This window comes from Plectropomus leopardus, chromosome 8 (assembly GCF_026936395.1).
Source record: "Plectropomus leopardus strain MGB_pleo_1.0 chromosome 8, ASM2693639v1, whole genome shotgun sequence".
NCBI lineage: Eukaryota > Metazoa > Chordata > Actinopteri > Perciformes > Serranidae > Plectropomus > Plectropomus leopardus.
The window spans coordinates 3,203,571-3,220,612 of NC_142183.1; the positions used below are offsets into that span (position 1 = coordinate 3,203,571).

At 38.8% G+C, this 17,042-nt stretch overlaps 1 protein-coding gene across 3 annotated transcripts in view; it reads left to right on the top strand.

The window, feature by feature from the left end:
* The first annotated feature begins 1,168 nt into the window (after positions 1 to 1,168).
* arhgef37 (Rho guanine nucleotide exchange factor 37) overlaps positions 1,169 to 17,042 on the top strand; it is a 33,261-nt gene continuing 17,387 nt past the window's right edge. Inside the window, exons 1-9 of one of the 3 annotated variants that reach the window (XM_042493493.2) lie at positions 1,169 to 1,307; positions 3,452 to 3,551; positions 8,275 to 8,474; positions 8,809 to 8,909; positions 11,554 to 12,041; positions 14,750 to 14,879; positions 15,852 to 15,999; positions 16,135 to 16,334; positions 16,485 to 16,615. In XM_042493493.2, the coding sequence (XP_042349427.2) occupies positions 11,565 to 12,041; positions 14,750 to 14,879; positions 15,852 to 15,999; positions 16,135 to 16,334; positions 16,485 to 16,615 (1,086 nt within the window). In that variant the 5' untranslated portion in view covers positions 1,169 to 1,307; positions 3,452 to 3,551; positions 8,275 to 8,474; positions 8,809 to 8,909; positions 11,554 to 11,564. Of the gene's footprint in view, positions 1,308 to 3,451; positions 3,552 to 8,274; positions 8,475 to 8,635; positions 8,910 to 11,553; positions 12,042 to 14,749; positions 14,880 to 15,851; positions 16,000 to 16,134; positions 16,335 to 16,484; positions 16,616 to 17,042 lie in introns of those variants that run through there. The other 2 variants (XM_088080747.1, XM_042493494.2) reach the window with 2 other exon arrangements.

Consider the following 17,042-nt stretch of genomic DNA (forward strand, 5'->3'; position numbering starts at 1 on the left):
TGTTCAGTTTATTTGTTGGAGTTAAAAAAAACACAGCATTGTCTTAAAATGTCGGCCATGGAAAGTGTCTTAAAATAGGTTTTTAAAGGTTTAACTTCAGGATTCCTACATATCGCCTACCCTGTCTTGCATCTTTCAAATATACCACATAGTATTTTGACTGTCTACAATCTGATATTTTTATCTAACTGATGCAACTATTTACTCTTTATTTCTGTTTCATGTTGAGCGTAGCCAAGGCCTTTACATTTATGCATAAAAAACACAAATTGATGCATAAGAATTCATCAGAAAGTAGGAAATTAAGTGTCTGACACTCAAAATCTTTCAAAGAAGGGCCCCCAGACCCTGTCACACACACACACACACACACACACACACACACACACACACACACACACTAACACACCTACCTACATATATATGTGTGTATGTGTGTGTGTGTACATAAAGAATCCTCAGACTAAGACGAACACAGATATACATGAGAGCACTAAAAGAAAGAAAAAAAATGAACATACTACACTGAAGATAATCAATAATAAACATTGTATCAATAAATGAGACAATAAAAATATTTAAAATGTGATTAAAATTAAAAATTAAAATAAAATAAAAGGACAGTAACAAAAATAATTCATATTCACATTACAACAGGGGTTTCACCAAATAAGTTTTTGTAATGATCTAAAAATGTTATGCTTTTTTTGTTATTAATTAGATTGGGAGAGGAAAGGGTTGAATTGAAACCAATAAAAAATATTTATTAAAAAAGGGGTGTGAGCCTTAAATGTTTTGCGTGTGGATAAAGAATTTCCCCATAAAGATAAAAAAGAATTAACAACATAATTTAGACAATTGTGACATTTATCATCATAATAGCCAATTGTATCTTTGAGGGTATATGTATATATGTGTATCAATTTAAAATACATTTCAAATGTTTGAGATTGATATTTTGTATCTATCTTTATCTTTTTTTTTACATTATTATTTTTTTTCGCTGAAAGCTCTCCACCACATCTCTTGTTTTCTATATAAATTTGAGGCTCCTTTTTTTTTCTTTTTTTTTTTTACAGTTTTTATTATTAAATTGATAACCAGGCTTTTACTCTGAAAACCCCAATGGATACAATAAGGCTTTTATTTTGTGAAGTGAGGACCGGACGTGCTCGCTCGTGGTTGTCGCGCGCTGACAGGCAGTTAACATGACAACAGGTGAACGGGAGTTCATCGTCAGACACGCTGAGACAGCCGAGGACAGCAGGACGGGATAAAGACATGAGCAGAGGGACGGGGACAGAGAGGTAAGCGTTTACTGACATGTCTTTGTCTTTGTGTCCTGTCTCTGTCCAAACACGCGGCGGAAGACAGACCGCATCATCCCCAACCTTTAACCAAACGAGGGGTTCGCCTCTTTTTCCCGCTCTGTGGCAGTTTGCTAGCGACATTTGTTGTCTTTTTTTGTCTCCCAACGGACATTTGAAACATTAACGATGTCAAACTTGACCGCGTGGACGAAGACAATTCTCAAAAACATTAAAAAAGTCAAAGTGTCGAGTGGACCGGTGTCCGCCCACCTCTGCTCCCCTTCACGGTGAAGCCAAAACAAGCGTGCTGCTCTCTGTATTACCGTCCTGAACAACGCTAGCGAGCCTAAATTCAGACAGGCGGCGTCTTTGTAAACTAAATATACTGTTTAATGGAGGACATTTTGGGGATTTTTTTGTGAGACACATCTTTCATTACTCTGGGGGTGTCCTGAGGGTAAAAAAAACAACATTCACCAAAGGCACGTGGAGCCATGGTTGTCAAAGGAGGAATATGTGCACATATTTCACAAAATAATAATAATAAATAATAATAATAAAATCGTAGTTAGATAGCACCTTTCACACATGGAATGCAGATTCAAAGAAATATGAGAGATATGAATCCAACCATGAAGTATACAGATTACAAGAAGACAAAATAATAATAAACACAAACACAAAAAAAATAATATTAATGTTAACCTCTAATATACAAGTGGGTGTGAAATGTTTAAATGTTTACAAGTCATGTTAACCTTTAAGATCTGAGCTAATTGGCTTGATTTCTTTCAAAAAAATTGCAAGAATTTAGTTAAATTAAAACGGTTACAAGAAAATTACCTTAAAGTAAGCATTATAATAATAATAATAACAATAATAATAATACGCCAAGTAAGTGTTAAACAATTACATTTTTATATGTATGTTTTTTTTCTGTAAGTTAATTTGAAAGATATATTTAAGAGAATTGTAAATATAAGTTTCTGGATTTGTTCTTTGATCAAATCTAATAATTCCTACCAGATAATTTTCAGGTTATTTCTTGGTCACCTATAACTCATTTTTTGCAATTTGCGCAAAATGCGCAACAGTTCTTGCTGAGGTGCTTATTGTGTTTTTTTTTCTTTTTTTAAGAAATAAAAAAAAAAAAAAAAATTCTCTATTTTTTTTTTTTTTTTTTAGTTTTTCTCAATGTCATTTTGTGCCCTCAGGCAAAAAATGTCATTCCTGTAATATGTTCACTTGTTGCTCTTGGAGCTTTGAGCTCAAATTTCACATTAACTTCTTAAATACAAGTGTGTGTCAAATGTGTACAAATCATAATAACTCTTTAAAACCTTGGCTTGATTTCTCTGAAAAACATGGGAAGAGGGCGGCAAGCAACTTAATGAGAAATGGCCAAAAAATTAGCAAACATTTAGTTTTTAAAAAGTTACAAGAAACTAACCGAAAAATAAGCAAAAATCCCCCCAAAATACAATCACATTAAGACCTCAAAAAAGTGTCATTATTATTTTTTTTTAATTATTATTACTTCCTTCTGCAACATAATTTGAAACATTTATTTAAGAAAATTGTAAAAAATAGTTTTCTGGACAATTTTCTAGGAAAGTTTTTTGATAATATCTAATAGTTGCCCCCACCTAATTTTCAGAACATTTCTTCATCACCGTCACCTATTTTTTTGCAGTTTGCAGGACATTTTATGCTGAGGTGCTCATTATGTTTTGGCAGGTTTATTTTAAAGAAATTAAATGAATTTTCTGAGGTGTCAGAGGTTTAAAAGCCAGATGAAGGCTTCTGAATGCAGCACAACAAACTGGTATGGATCCAAGTGTTAAAGGGATAAATGCATTTAAGTTTAGAGTCAACTATAAACATGTATTTTCAGTTTCCACAGTCTATTTTAATGTACAGCATGTCATCCTCATGCCTTGTTACCAGGGAAATCTGTGTGCATAATATGTCATGTGAAGCTACTGAATAAACACACAACTTTTTAGCTTTTCTTTCAGATTTTCTTGGCTGATATAAAACAAAAAGAACAGACTGTAAAGTCTCATGAGAAATAGCACATAGTGTACAGATGTGAACAATAATGTTTAGTCTGTCTGAATTTGTTTATTTCTGTTGTCCAGTGATTAGGAAGCCAAGCTTACCACGATGTTTTCGTCTCTTTTTGCTGCTTCTGTTGACCAGACTGAAACTACACTGAGAGAAGAAACTTAACGCACAGAGGTAAAAATATGATTTTTGATACGTTTATCTCCACTCTGTTTAAGGGTTGCATTGGTATACCGGTTTCAAGGCATACGGTATGAAAATTGATGGTTATCATACTGTCTGCATTTACTAATCTATGGAATTGGGCAAAAAACTACAACAGGATGGAGAATATCACCTTTATTTTAGCTGTTTTCAAAAGTGAGACTTCATACACAAAATGGTTTCCAGTTTCAGTTATAGTAAAAAAAACTTTTGTTTTCAGTCATATTGTGGTTGATAGATAAACTTTATTGTCCTGCCTAAATGGTGACAGAAATTCTCCTTTGACAAGGTCAATACCATACACACAGTTTGCATAAAAACTCAATTAAAACATCTTAAAAACGCACTTAATAAAATAAAATTAAATTAAAAGTTAAGTTAATGGTACACACCTATGGTGGATGTAACCAAATCTTCTTTTTCATCGTCAGTTCACAGTTCAGCCTTTGAACCGTAAATTTAAGACTTTATTTAACTCCAGTTAGTTTGACTCTTTTTTTTTTTTAGTGACCTTTTCTTAACTCAGTATATTTTGCAGTACTTACTTGGTCAGTACTGAGTTGTCATCTGCAACATATTTATTTTGGAAAGAATACCTATAAGTACTTAAAGGTGTGCTGTTCAGGATTGTTGTTAGTGTCTGTAAACATGCTGAGAAAGTGAAAGTAAAGCTTCGTTCTCTTTTGGTATTTTACCTCACTGCACTTGCATTTCTGTGGTGCTGTGTCTCCTGGATGCCTGCTGCTGCTGGTCTTACACCTGGTCTGAACCTCTTTCTAAATCCTTGACCTCAGTTTAGATCTCTGGGGGTACATGCACATGAACATCCTGAACACAGAAAATAAGAAAAAAATAAGAAAATCCAGGCAGAGGGCAGAGTCTGTGCAGAAAAATACACTGCCACACACACTGAGAGTCAGTGATGATTGAGAGGGATTACTGCTGTATGAGTCTGTACACTGTATAGATATTTATCAGGAAAACTTTGCATAGTATACCTTGAACTTATTCAAAATCAAGGTTAACTAGCTGACATTAGAATAACTCACCATAGTCACACTGCTCCCATTTATCTTCCTCCTGGTGGCTGCAAGGTCACCAAAACTCCAATACTCAAAGAGCTTCTAAGACCACAGTAAAATGTAAAAGCTAAACAAGCCAAATAAGATAAACCACAATAGTTCAGACCAAAGAAAGCAAAGGAAAGGTTTGATTTCACCGTTAATCTGCTGTCACTCACAGTCATCCTAAAATAATCCTTCACTCATGATGTGTTAATGCTGCAACACCTTGAGACCAGAGAGTGTTTACTGCTGAGTGAACCGGCAGGACGTGATCATCACACATGTCAGCTTCAGTTATGTCCTCTTTCCTCAGCTGCTTGTCACTTGTCACTGCAGCGTAAACACCTTAATATGGGTTATAAATAGACTTCATTTCCAGTTCAAAGGTCCTCTTTAAGTGATGTCCAGGAGCAGCACATTACAGCAGTAATCTGAGCCAGTCTGTGATCACACATATTGATTGTTTCCCTGATTTCCCAACGTGCTGATAGCTGATATCACATGTCTGATCTCAAAGACTGTCATACAGTAGTTTCATCTTACCGCACTAACAAAGTCAAGCTATGCCTTTGTGTGAGAACAGGCATGTACGGCCAGGAAGTGGACCAACCCTGCAATTACAGAAAACGTGGGTCTACATTTAGCCTCCTCGCCAAGTCATCACTCCACCCAGCTCTGACTCCTCTTTCACCTTGCTGTTCTCGAATCACCTTCTCACTTCAGCCATGACGTTAGTCACCCTCCAAGTGCTCTTCAGTACATGAAGAGCTCGACACCAAGCAAAACTTCTGCACATTGATATTTAAATTTAAAGCAACGGTTTGGATCTTTTGAAGTGGGGTTGTTTGAGGCACTTTTCCATAATTAGTGTATTTCGTACAGTAGATGATGGTCAGCAAACCCCAGTTTGGATAAGCAGTCGGGAGTAATGACAGCAGCAAAACGTATTTTAGCCATCTAAAAAAAACCCTCAGTAACAGTTTAAGTATATGCTATATTGACAATGTTTTCAGTGGCTAATTTTAGTGGTGTGTTCACTGACAGTGGGAATGCAGCTAATCGTCTATACTTAGCAGGTTTAGCCGTGTATGAAAAACCTGCATGCAGGTGCTTATTTTGGTGGAAAAGAGGTATATGACACAGGCAGCCAAATCCAACTGTGAAGCCGTTAATGTTTTCAGTTCTCTGTCTATGCTCTCGTCAAAGTCACCAGACTCCACTGACGAAAACAGTCATTTTAGCTCACTGAACGCAGGAGCCGCTGGTCGACTGCTTCCATGATAAATCAGTATGTTTGTGTTGTTGTGAGACTTTGATGACTCCAGACCTGCTTATTAAAACACCAAAGAGACACAATAACACAAACGCAATACCTGTTTGAGGTGGAGGTAGAGCAGCAGCTCCTGTGTTCAGCGACATTAAATGACTGTTTTTTTAAATGGAGTCTGGTTATCATGAGAGTTATATAACAACTTCACTTCCTTGTTGGATATTGCTGTCTGACTTCATGGTAAAGCGGCAAAAATCTTCTAAATATAGTGTACTCTTAAACTGTTAATGATTTTTTTAGGTGTAATATATTTTGCTGCTGCAGGAGTGCATTGCTTAATATTTATCATCTGACTATGGATAAATACATCATATAACCCTACTTCAAAAGATCTGAACCTTTAATTAATCTGATAACAACAAGATAACGAAGCACAGCGCAGCCTTGGCAGATGTGATCTCAGTGCTTTCTAGGAACGAGACATTTTTCTGAAAGGCATATTTTAACTCCGAGGACTACGTTTGCTGTCAGAGTCACTGCAGAGAGTTTGATAAATGTCTGAGGTGCATTGACACTTTGCACAGGTCTCACTGTTCTGCAGCACACCTTAAGTTGTCGTCAGATCAGCATAAGTCAGCTGATTTAAAACAAACAAACAAATAAAAACCCGTCCTGCAGCATTCCTCCCTGACATACCGATGTGCTAAAGATTAGCCGCTGCCTCCCTCATTCCAGACGAATCGAGTCTGACTGCAATGAATCCCTTCATTGTCTGCGGGTTCATGCTAACATCTTTTTTAATTATTCTCAGGGCTCAGAGGCACAGACTAAAGTAGCCTGTGAGAAGTAGAAACAGTAAAGTATTCTGTTGAATTATCTGATTCTTGGGGGGGGGTTATATAGGAAAATACTGAAATATTTGTGGTTTCAATCAACAAACTTTTATAACTGAATGAAAGAAGTTTTGATTGCATCCTGTCTGCTCTGTCAGTGTTAAAACGCCACCCTTTTAGTTTTTGGATTTGCAGCATCATGGCCTGTCTGCACCTCATCAAACATCAGCTTTTCTGTGTGGAAGGAGGTTTATTGTGAGAGACGACAGATCGATCTTGTGGTGTAGAAGAAGCTGAAAGAAACGGTCACTGACACCTTGGTTTGGGACATGCCGCAAAATCTAGGGCAGCAGATCCACACCAACGGCCCGACATTAGGCTGGTTTCCGTTAACCCTCAAATTTCACAAATTGAAAGTGGATATAAAATACGCCAAATGGAAACACATCCATCTCCATGGTTACTGGGATGTTATTGTAAGCTGAGAAATTGCACTCAATGGAAACACAGTCAACTTGTGTTTATCAGTATTTCAAAAATTTTGCTTAAGTTTTGTGCAAATCTGTAATGGAAACCCACCGTTGGCCTGATGTGTCAGGGTCCCTAAACCCCATGCTTTGATTGATTGATTGATTGATTGATTGATTGATTGACTGATTTTTTAATGGATGCCGGAGACATGAAGCTATAAACTGATTCGCTGCATGATGGCCGATGTGCTACAAACCACATTTGAGCTTGCCTCAACTTTTGTTCAGTGCTTCAGTGACAAATTTAAGCATTGATCAATCATTTGTTTTAATTTCTAGCTGTGGTGCTGTTTAGCTAAGTTAGCTGATGCTACTTTAACTTTATATTGATTACTTTGCACATGGAGATGCAATGGAGCGGTGAAACGTGATGTGTGACCCAGACATTAATCAAAAGCATCAGTATTTTTGTGAATAGATACGAACTTTAGAAAATGTTCTGTTGTGGCGCTTTGAGTCAAGCAGCAGAGACGCACACAAGCCCAGGACGACTCAACTATCGAGCGCTCGAGCAAAACTTTTGACAAATCTTTGTGCAACCTATTTTCAAGCTGTTTCCTGGGCTCGCTCAGGGCTCGTTTTTGTTTATGATCAGGACACTTTTATGCTTTCCATCTGTCAGTTTGATCCCTCGCTGTATGTTAGACGGTCTTGTTTGACTGCATTTAAAAATGCTTTGAGCTCCACAAGTGAAATTCTCCTCCACTGTTGTGACAGGTGCCTCTAATGAACAGCAGATATCTGCACGGCTGGATACCTTCAGGGGAAACTTACTCTTTATTGAATGGAAGTAAACGGCTTTAACGTGGAATCTCAAAATACACATTCCTCATAACTTTCATTTGAATACTTTTGTGCTAACTAGTAGCTGCCTGGTGGACATGCAAGCACCTTCTTTACTTGTTTGAGATAAATCACATCTATAAATCTTTTATTTCCGGCTGAATAAATCCAAAGGAGTGAGCTCTGGATCTCTTTTTTGTTACCTTCCACCAGAAAATCCACACAATCCCTCTGCAATTGGAAGAGGATGGGACGTCCCGCCGAGCTTTTGTTTCCTGTGAGAGAAGAACTTCCATCACTTCAAGGCTCCGTCTTCATTGGTCCGTGTCGTGTCTCATGAAATCTCTCTAAGTGTCGTCCAATTCGTCCTTCACTCCACTGTGGGGACTTACAGCCAATGAGCGTCGGCCTGGGTGAGTGCCATTTCCTCTTCCCACCAGCTGCTGCAGTCAATCAGCTTATTCAGCAGCATTAGTGTGTGTTTGTGAGTGTGTTAGTGTGTGTGTGGCAGCCCTTTCCTCCCCCCTCCCCTCTTTTTCCTCTACAAAACATGCGGCCCACCCTCCTTTCCACGCCCATCCCCCCTTCCCTCACACACTCACACACTGTGTTTTTCTCTCTCACACACACACTCGTGAATATACACTCACACACTCCTGCCACATGAGGCCCAGCAGCAGCCTGCTGTTAGTGAGTCACTGGAGAAAGTTACACTGGTGTGTGTATGTGTGTGTGTTTTCAATGCAGCAGCGTCTCCTCTGCAGCAGATTTCTACTTCACTCGGGACGGAGCACAGCAAGACGGAGACTCAGAGGGGACATCGAGGTGAATCCAGGAGTCTGCACAAGGTAATGATCGCCTGATGTCACGTAAAGGTTTTTTAAAGATACTGCTGCCGTCAGGATGGTGCAGAGTTTGCTGTGATTTTGGTTCTGCTTGTGTGCAGCAGATGTTTCCGTCTGGAGATCTCACACACTTGTTTTGGGATGTTGAGAAAGTTTTTGTGTCAAGTTGTGAGAATCTGTTTTTCTGTGTGTTTTGGTGAATGATTGTTTTGACATAATTGTTTAGGAAGATTAGAAGTAATGCCAGTATTAGGGCTGCAAGCCAAGATTCTTTTCATTGTCGATTAATCAGATTATTTCCTCGATTAATTGATAAGTAATTTGGTTTGTAAAATGGTGAAAAGCATTGATCGGTATTTCCAAAAGCCCAAGACGTCATTCTTAAATGTCTTGTTTTGTCCAAAACCCAAAGATATTTAGTTAACTGTACATTTAAGAAGCTAGAATATGAAAAAATTACATCATTAAATTCAGTTTAATCGATTACCAAATCAGCTGGCAGTTAAGTTAATCATTGACACCTAATCAATTAATCAAACAACCATTGCAGCTCTAGACAACACTTTACCCTGGTTTCAGTAACCGTCCCAAACTGACACTCTTATGAGTACTTCACTTTTGGAGTGATGACGTTTTCTACAAGCTACTTCATTTAAATAAAAGCAGCCAAAGTACTCAGTACTCACCAAGTACATTTACTCAAGTACATTTACTCAAGTACGATTTTGAGAGACTTTACTTTAGTTCATTGATTTTGTGGCTCTTTATGCTATAGCCAATTCCTTGTTTCATGCCACCACATTTCAGAGAGAAATATTGTACTTTTTACTTCACTTTATTTATCTGGAAGCTGAAGTTAACATTCATTTTACAAATTAGGATCTTTCTGAATAAAAAACCCATAAGAGCTCATAAAATATGTTTTATATGATGTTAAATCAAACTATCTAACAGATTAAACAAGTACAGCTACTGTAACATTATGTATAAACAAGTGCCATGTGCTAACTTTGCCTAAAAATTGAGTGCAGACATCATTTTGATTTAGATGAGGAGCAATCAGATCAAACAGGTATTCTCTGCCAGCTTTTGGTGCAGTTTTGATTGTAGCTGCAGATTGATTTCTGTCAGTGCTAAATAAAGTTTTGAGGATTGACGCCCAGCTCGAGCTGTTATCCTCAGCACTGGGTCACCATATGCTGATAAACCCTAAACCCTTTGTTTGGGGAAAAGATAAATCTGTGAGGTAGGATTAAATCAAAATGAGGAACAAAAGTCACAATAACAAAAGAGTGGCAGACACCCAAAAAACACAGTGTGATGTGCATCCATGCAGATAATGACAACAAAAAAAGACTGAAAAATCACGAGAACATTATATGTTGTGGAAAATATATCACAAACTCAGAGAGAACCACAAACTGCAGCCTTCAGTTACATTAAATCACCCCGTCACTAAAGCAGAAACTGAACATTACAACAGTCATGATGGTATGAATTAATGCAGCGCTGTCATTCGAGACAGCTTCGCCAAGCTAAAAGAAACAAGTTAATATTTTTCCTTCTTTAGACGAGATAAGGACAGATTCACACTGTGCACCAGCTACAACAAATGAACAGGAATTTCTTTGTGTGACATTGTCACAGAAACATCAGTTTATCATTTATTGACGCAGTTTGGGAACAAACAGACAGACAATGAAACACGACACAGCAGTTTTACTGTGTGCGATCATGCTGCAGGGTGCAGCTGACGGTGAGAGTTTAGTTCTGCAGTTACCCTGCAATGTTAATAAATAGTTGTAAAGTATCAGACCGATGTCTCTGAGTATTAAACCACTAATATGAAGAGTGTGATTGATTTTTTTTAAAAAAAATTTTGAACATGTAAAAAGGAAATAAAGAAAATTATACAAAATACAAAATAAGACCTTTTTAGGACGACATTTTGGGCTTTGGGAAGCACCAATTGACATGTTTCACCATTTTCTGGCATTTATGAACCAAATAACTAATTAACCTGATGACCCCAAAGGCGTGTTAATTATCACTGCTCACTGACCTTTATGTTTAGGCCATAATAGCTGATTAGGGATCCTAGGTTCTTCACTGAGTGCTTATCCTTTTCTGGAGCACAAGTTTCTTGTGTTTGAACACAGAATTGAGAAAATAATTCAACAGTGGAAATAATCATTAGTTGCAGCCCTTCTCAAAGTCATGTATCACTAAGGCATTGTTTTGGTATCAGTTACGACACTCAGTGTCAAACTGGCACGAGTATTAAAAAGTGCCCCACCCTCCGGACTGTGATGCACGGAAGAAACTCAGAGCCTTGTTGTTGATGTCGTCATGAGTTACTCCTCACACAGACCCTATAATTTAATGACTGAGCCAGAAATAAAGCTGCCATTAGAGTCTGTCCTGTAAAGCCACAGAGGGCTGCCCAGCTGAACCATGTAATGGCTAATTGTCACAGTGGCGGCGGCTTTAGTCGCTCTGTAAGCAGCTTGCCAAACTCCTGGTGGGCCGACATGTGGTGCTCCTGCTCAGAGGGTCCAGGACAATGCATGACCCCCCCCACCCTTTGAGTTCAGGTGTAGTGAGTTTTCAGCCAACACATTTTCTAAACAGTGTTTCTCTTTGACAGTGATCTCAAACATGGAGGTGCCGCGGAGGCCTCAGTCCTCCTTCACTCTGGCTCTCCCCAAACCGGCCTCCTCTGCTCTGCCTCCCCTCACAGCTGTGGAGAAAGTCACCAACACAGATCCAGTGAAAGAGAAACTCCAGGAGGAGGAGGATGCAGAGAGAGACACGTTTAAAACAGAGGAGGACTCGGATGTTTCTGTGTTTGTGGAGCCACCGTCAGAACTTTTAGATACAAACTCCTCCGCTGTGGAAACGAAACTTTCCTCACAGGATAGTTTCTCAGAGGACAGCGTGATGTCAGAGGAGCGCCTGGCGGAGGAGGCGGCCGAGGCCAAAAAGAAGTGTGAAGAAGAGGAGGCAGCAGCTAAAGAGAGGGCGGCGCAGAGACAGATGCTGGCCTTAGAGGAGCTGGTCCAGTCTGAGAGGAATTACCATCGACTGCTGCAAGTGAGCACTGTGACCATCAGGAGCAACCTGCAGAAACTACAGGTACGAGTGACGTGTCTGCAGAGTTTCGATGCATCGGTTTGGAAAATACAAGGACCCCAAAAGATAGTTATTTTAAGTATATTTAATCTGTGGATTATTTTTCCCGTAGAAAATAGTAGAAAAGTGCCCATCAAGTATTTTGGGCCCAAAGTTTTATTTTGTTTTGTTTTGGTTCGCTTTGTGTGTTTGGTTTCAATTTTATTCAGTTCAATTAAACTCAATTTTATTTTATGTTATTTATAAAGCCCATTATCACAAATCACAATCTGCCTCAGAGGGCTTCACAGCGTGCAACAACGCTCTGTCCTTGGGCCCTCACAGAAACTAAGGAAAACAATCCTCAAAAAAGGTTAAAAGGTATGGAGGAAACCTCAGGAAGAGCGACCGAGAAGGGATCCCTCTTCAAGGATGGACAAACGTGCGATAAAGCTTAAACTCTCCTGTCAAATTAAGGCAATAAAAGAAAAAAAAAAGAACATTTAAATGTAGTAAAGACCAATAAAGTTATAGTATTTGACAAAATGATAGAAAATTAAGAGCGAGACAGCAAAAAAGAAAAAGAGGGGTAGAGACACTAACAATAACATAACAACAATAATAATAGATATAAAGTGATTAAATGTAATTTATGATGTCGTGTATTACGTGTTGACATTGTAGTCAGATGCAGGTTAGACAGCGCTGCAGTGCTGATGCTGCACCGGCTGTGTGACCGCTGAACTCGAGTGAAGAAAAGGGCCGTGGATGTGTTAGCTAGCTAATTATTGTCTCATTTTTGGTCTGACAATCAGAAAGAAATGTCTGCAATAAAAAAATATCAAATTAGTGAATGTATGGGAAGCACTGGTTATTGTTTGAAGCCTGAGCATACGCCCGCACTCGCTGGGCGGGAAAGGAAAGCTGCAGGAGGAGAGCATATTTCCCAATTCTGCATGATTTTTCATTTTTTCTTTTTCCAGAAAACTGCATACCGTAGCTTTAAATCTACCACATATCTGTATATCTAATATTTTTATCACAATTAAGGAAGCTGTCCTGATCATCTGCCACCATAGTTGTAAAGCCTGTAAAGTGTGAATACTGTACACAAAACAAACTGAAAAATGTGCAGTGCAGGTATGATTTTGCTGTGAAAAAGGCTGTAGGATCTGTAAGTCAATTGTACAGCATGTTTTTCATTTTGCCTTTTTAATTAATAGCTACATGTTGATTTGGCGCCGCAGCATCCTGAGGAACTGTTAAAGCCTAGGCCGCCCGCTGGATTATTACCGTAGCTTTTCATTATGTGTGAAGTATTGCTTATTACTGCTAAATAATCATTTATTATCACCGCAGTAATGACATGAGGCCTCATAAAACATAATGGAATCAGGCTTTATGGGCTGGAGGGACTGAGCTGTGGATGAAGAGGGAGGAAAAGAGATGAAAATAGAAAGGAGGAGTGGAAGAGCTGAATTATGACCTGACCAGCAGATTAACCGGTGAACAGAGGAGCAGTTGATGAGATGGACATAGAAAATGCAAACGTATGGACATAAAATGAAAGACTGGGTTGAACAGGGTATTATAAACACGTGACGGTGTGATGGAGGACAGACAGCAGGAGAAAGACTGAGGACACAGCTCAGTGAGGGACGGCTGGACAGAGAAACAGAATAAATATTTGAGTGAATGGTGCCATTGTGACACAGGAAAGTTGCTGTTTTGTTTTGTGTGACGATGTGCAGATTGTGCATTCGTCCAACAGTGCCCACTATTCTCTCATTAGAACAGAATGGAGACAAACAAAACTGTCTCTATCAGCTGAGCATCAGCTTTTTTTTGTGAAGGAGCAGGCACAAATGCACGTTGCACAAGATAAACATTTCATTTTAATACTGTAAAAATTCAATTAACTGCCCGGGCTGAACTCAACAGGCTTATATTTTGGACAGGCGTCGATATGGGATGGGCATCTAAATTTCTTTCAAAGACTTGCTCAGCAAAGATGGAAATACAATCAAATTATGTCTTTAACTCTTCGAGACCTGGTCTAATTGTCTTTTTTTAAAATTTTTATTCAGAAACATGGGAAGAAGGTAATGAGACAAAAGAAGAAATGATCCAGAGGTTACCAAGAAATCTGGGAAAAGTACTATAAAATTACCTGAAAAAAATCCAAACAAACAAAAATAGAGAAAGTAAAACCACAAAAAAACAAAGCAAAAAAATGACCTGGAAAAAAATGCTTAAAAATTGTAATAATTCTGTAAACTAATTTTGAATATATACAATAATGATAATTATGAATGTAGCTCACTGGACATTTTTCCTTGGCTTTTTTTAAATCACATAAAGTCTCCTGTGAGAATGTTTTTTGTCTTTAAAACAATCAGGCTGGATTCAGGCTTCATGGGGTTCATGGACAGAGCAGATTATGAGAAGATGAGCAGAAAAGTAATGATATGTAGAGAAAAAAAATGAAAAATTAGGCACACTGGCATGGCTATGGACTGAGTTTTACATTTGGGGGAAATTAAAGAAAATAACCAAAAAGGAACTCACCAACTCGATCCCAGCAAACCCACGATCAGCCGAGCGGTCACGACATCTGATGGAGTTAAATGATTGTCACGTTTGCATGTCCAAGCTACATATTATATAAAATCTTCTTGCATGAAAATCGTGCATGACGTTCACTGGTTTGTTTTTCTGTCTTCCCGCTGCAGCCGCCTCCAGCCAACCTGGACAGCATGTTTCTCTACATAGAGGACGTGATTGACGTGTCCAGTCGTCTCCTCAGCCTGTTGGACCAGAAGAAGGTTCAGCCTGGAGACCCTCTCTACCTGCAGACGCTCTGTAAGAGATTTGGCTTTTTTCATTTTTTTGTTTCATGAGTATTAGCCCAAACTTTTCCATCTTAGCTACCGGGGTTGAGTTTGTTACCTTTGTTTCAACATGAGCGTAATCAGCCCTTCACCAGGAAGTGCTGAGATTTTTGTTTTTGATCTCACGGAGGTTTTCCTCTGGTCGCACGTGTTGACAGGAAACAAATAAAATCATTGCACGTTTTGTTATCAGATGTGGTTTCACAGTCGTGTGAGAACGAGTTCACCTTGTGTCAGCAGAGTCCCTGCATGTCGGGATCAGTGCAGGTATAATTTAATGCGTTGACATTAGAGTTTAAGCTGGTGTAGCTGGAAATGTTGACTATACATTTGCTGTATTTGCACATGCTAAAAGTCATAACGAGAGGTGAAGGTGGAAGAATTTTAAAAGCTAAACATACTGCAGAAAAAAAATCTGACAAAATTTAAAAAAAATGTAATTAACTTATTTTGCTGTCACACTGCCACTTTTAAGACCGAATTGTTGACCAAGTGGTCAGTGAAAATAAAGGACGTTTCTTCAGGGTGTCTGAAGGTGTCTAAACTGTAATTCATTCTCACCTTTTGAACCCAACACTTTACTTTCTAAAGTATTGAATTTAAGTGGCAGATACCTGTAACAATATTTGATTACATTTGTTTGTCAACATGACGACACGTTATGAAACACAAGAGTATTATTTTTAACTCAAAGTCAGTGGTTCTTCAAATCAATATGACACAAGTGTCACTGAAAACATGGATTGTGGCTCATTTGTTTCCAAAATGAACTTTTTTTTCTTATTTGTACAAATTAATCTAAATAACCCACTATGTATTTTATATATCTGTATCTGTATCTGGGCTTTTTACCTTTTTTGTTTTCCTTACAAAAACTGAACAATACTATACTCCAGTCTCGTGCTCCCAGCATGAAGTCTTCATGTTTTTGCCTCCCTGACAGGTGATTCGTTCCTCAGCTTGTCGTCAGACATTGAGGCAGCATACAAAGAGTATCTGGCCAACTACAGCCACGTCACAGTGGTGGAGAACAGCTACAAACAGAAGGAGGCGCTCTGGAACGAGATTGTCAAAGTCATTAAGACCTCAGCGTAGGTTTGCATAATTTTCTTTTGCTTCACACTGGACCCATCTGAACTTTAAATAGCTTCAAAAATAACATCATAACTGGAGAAACAAGATTTTTTGTTCTGAAGTTTGTTGGTTGTTGCCACTCATCTCTCCAGGCCTGAAGTAAACGCCACCTCTCTGAGTTTCTTCTTGGTGATGCCGGTGCAGCGGATCGCCCGATACCCGCTCCTCCTGCAGACCATCCAGAAACACACGGACAGATCTCACCCAGCGTATGCACTCCTGGAGGAGACCGCTCACACCTCCATCGCCCTCAACTGTCGCATCAACGAGTACAAACGCTTCAGAGAAGTCGGTGAGACAAATTCAAGTCCAGTATTACCATGAAACGTAAAAACAGTTATTTTATGTGTATTACGTTGGTTAAAAAGTACCTGACGTTTTTTGTTCAGTCACATTTAAAAGGCAGGACTGATGCTGTAACTCCCTCATGTTACGATTGTAGCTGACAAATACAAGAAGACGGAAACTCTGACCATTAAGGACAAAATCAACCGCATCAACACCCACAGCATCGCAAAGAAGACAGCGAGGCTGAGCCAGCACTTCAAACATGAGACTGGAATAGTACCGAAGGTAAGATAAAACTTTAATGACTTTAAATAACAGCCTCCCTGCTGAAATGAGCAGCACCAAACTAAAGCTGGATTTACACTACAGGTCCTGATGCCCTATTCCGGTTTGTTTTTCTGTGTACGATTTTTTTGACCGCCTGCTTACATCCACTCTTTAAAGTGGCTTAAATCCGATATCTGCATTGACCCACGGTTAAACTTTGCTTACGCTTGAAACAACATAAACAAAAACTGTGTTTGTTTCAGTATGAACCCTGTATATTCACCTCCTGAACAGTTTCTTTGCCCCAAAGATTAACAGACGGGTAATTTCTGCATTTGACCACTGATTCGAGCTCTCATCCTCTGTTGTTGTATTTTCCGGTTTCCAAGCACCAATGCATCATCATCGCAGTTTTAGTTACGTGTGACTCACAATGCCAAGGAGT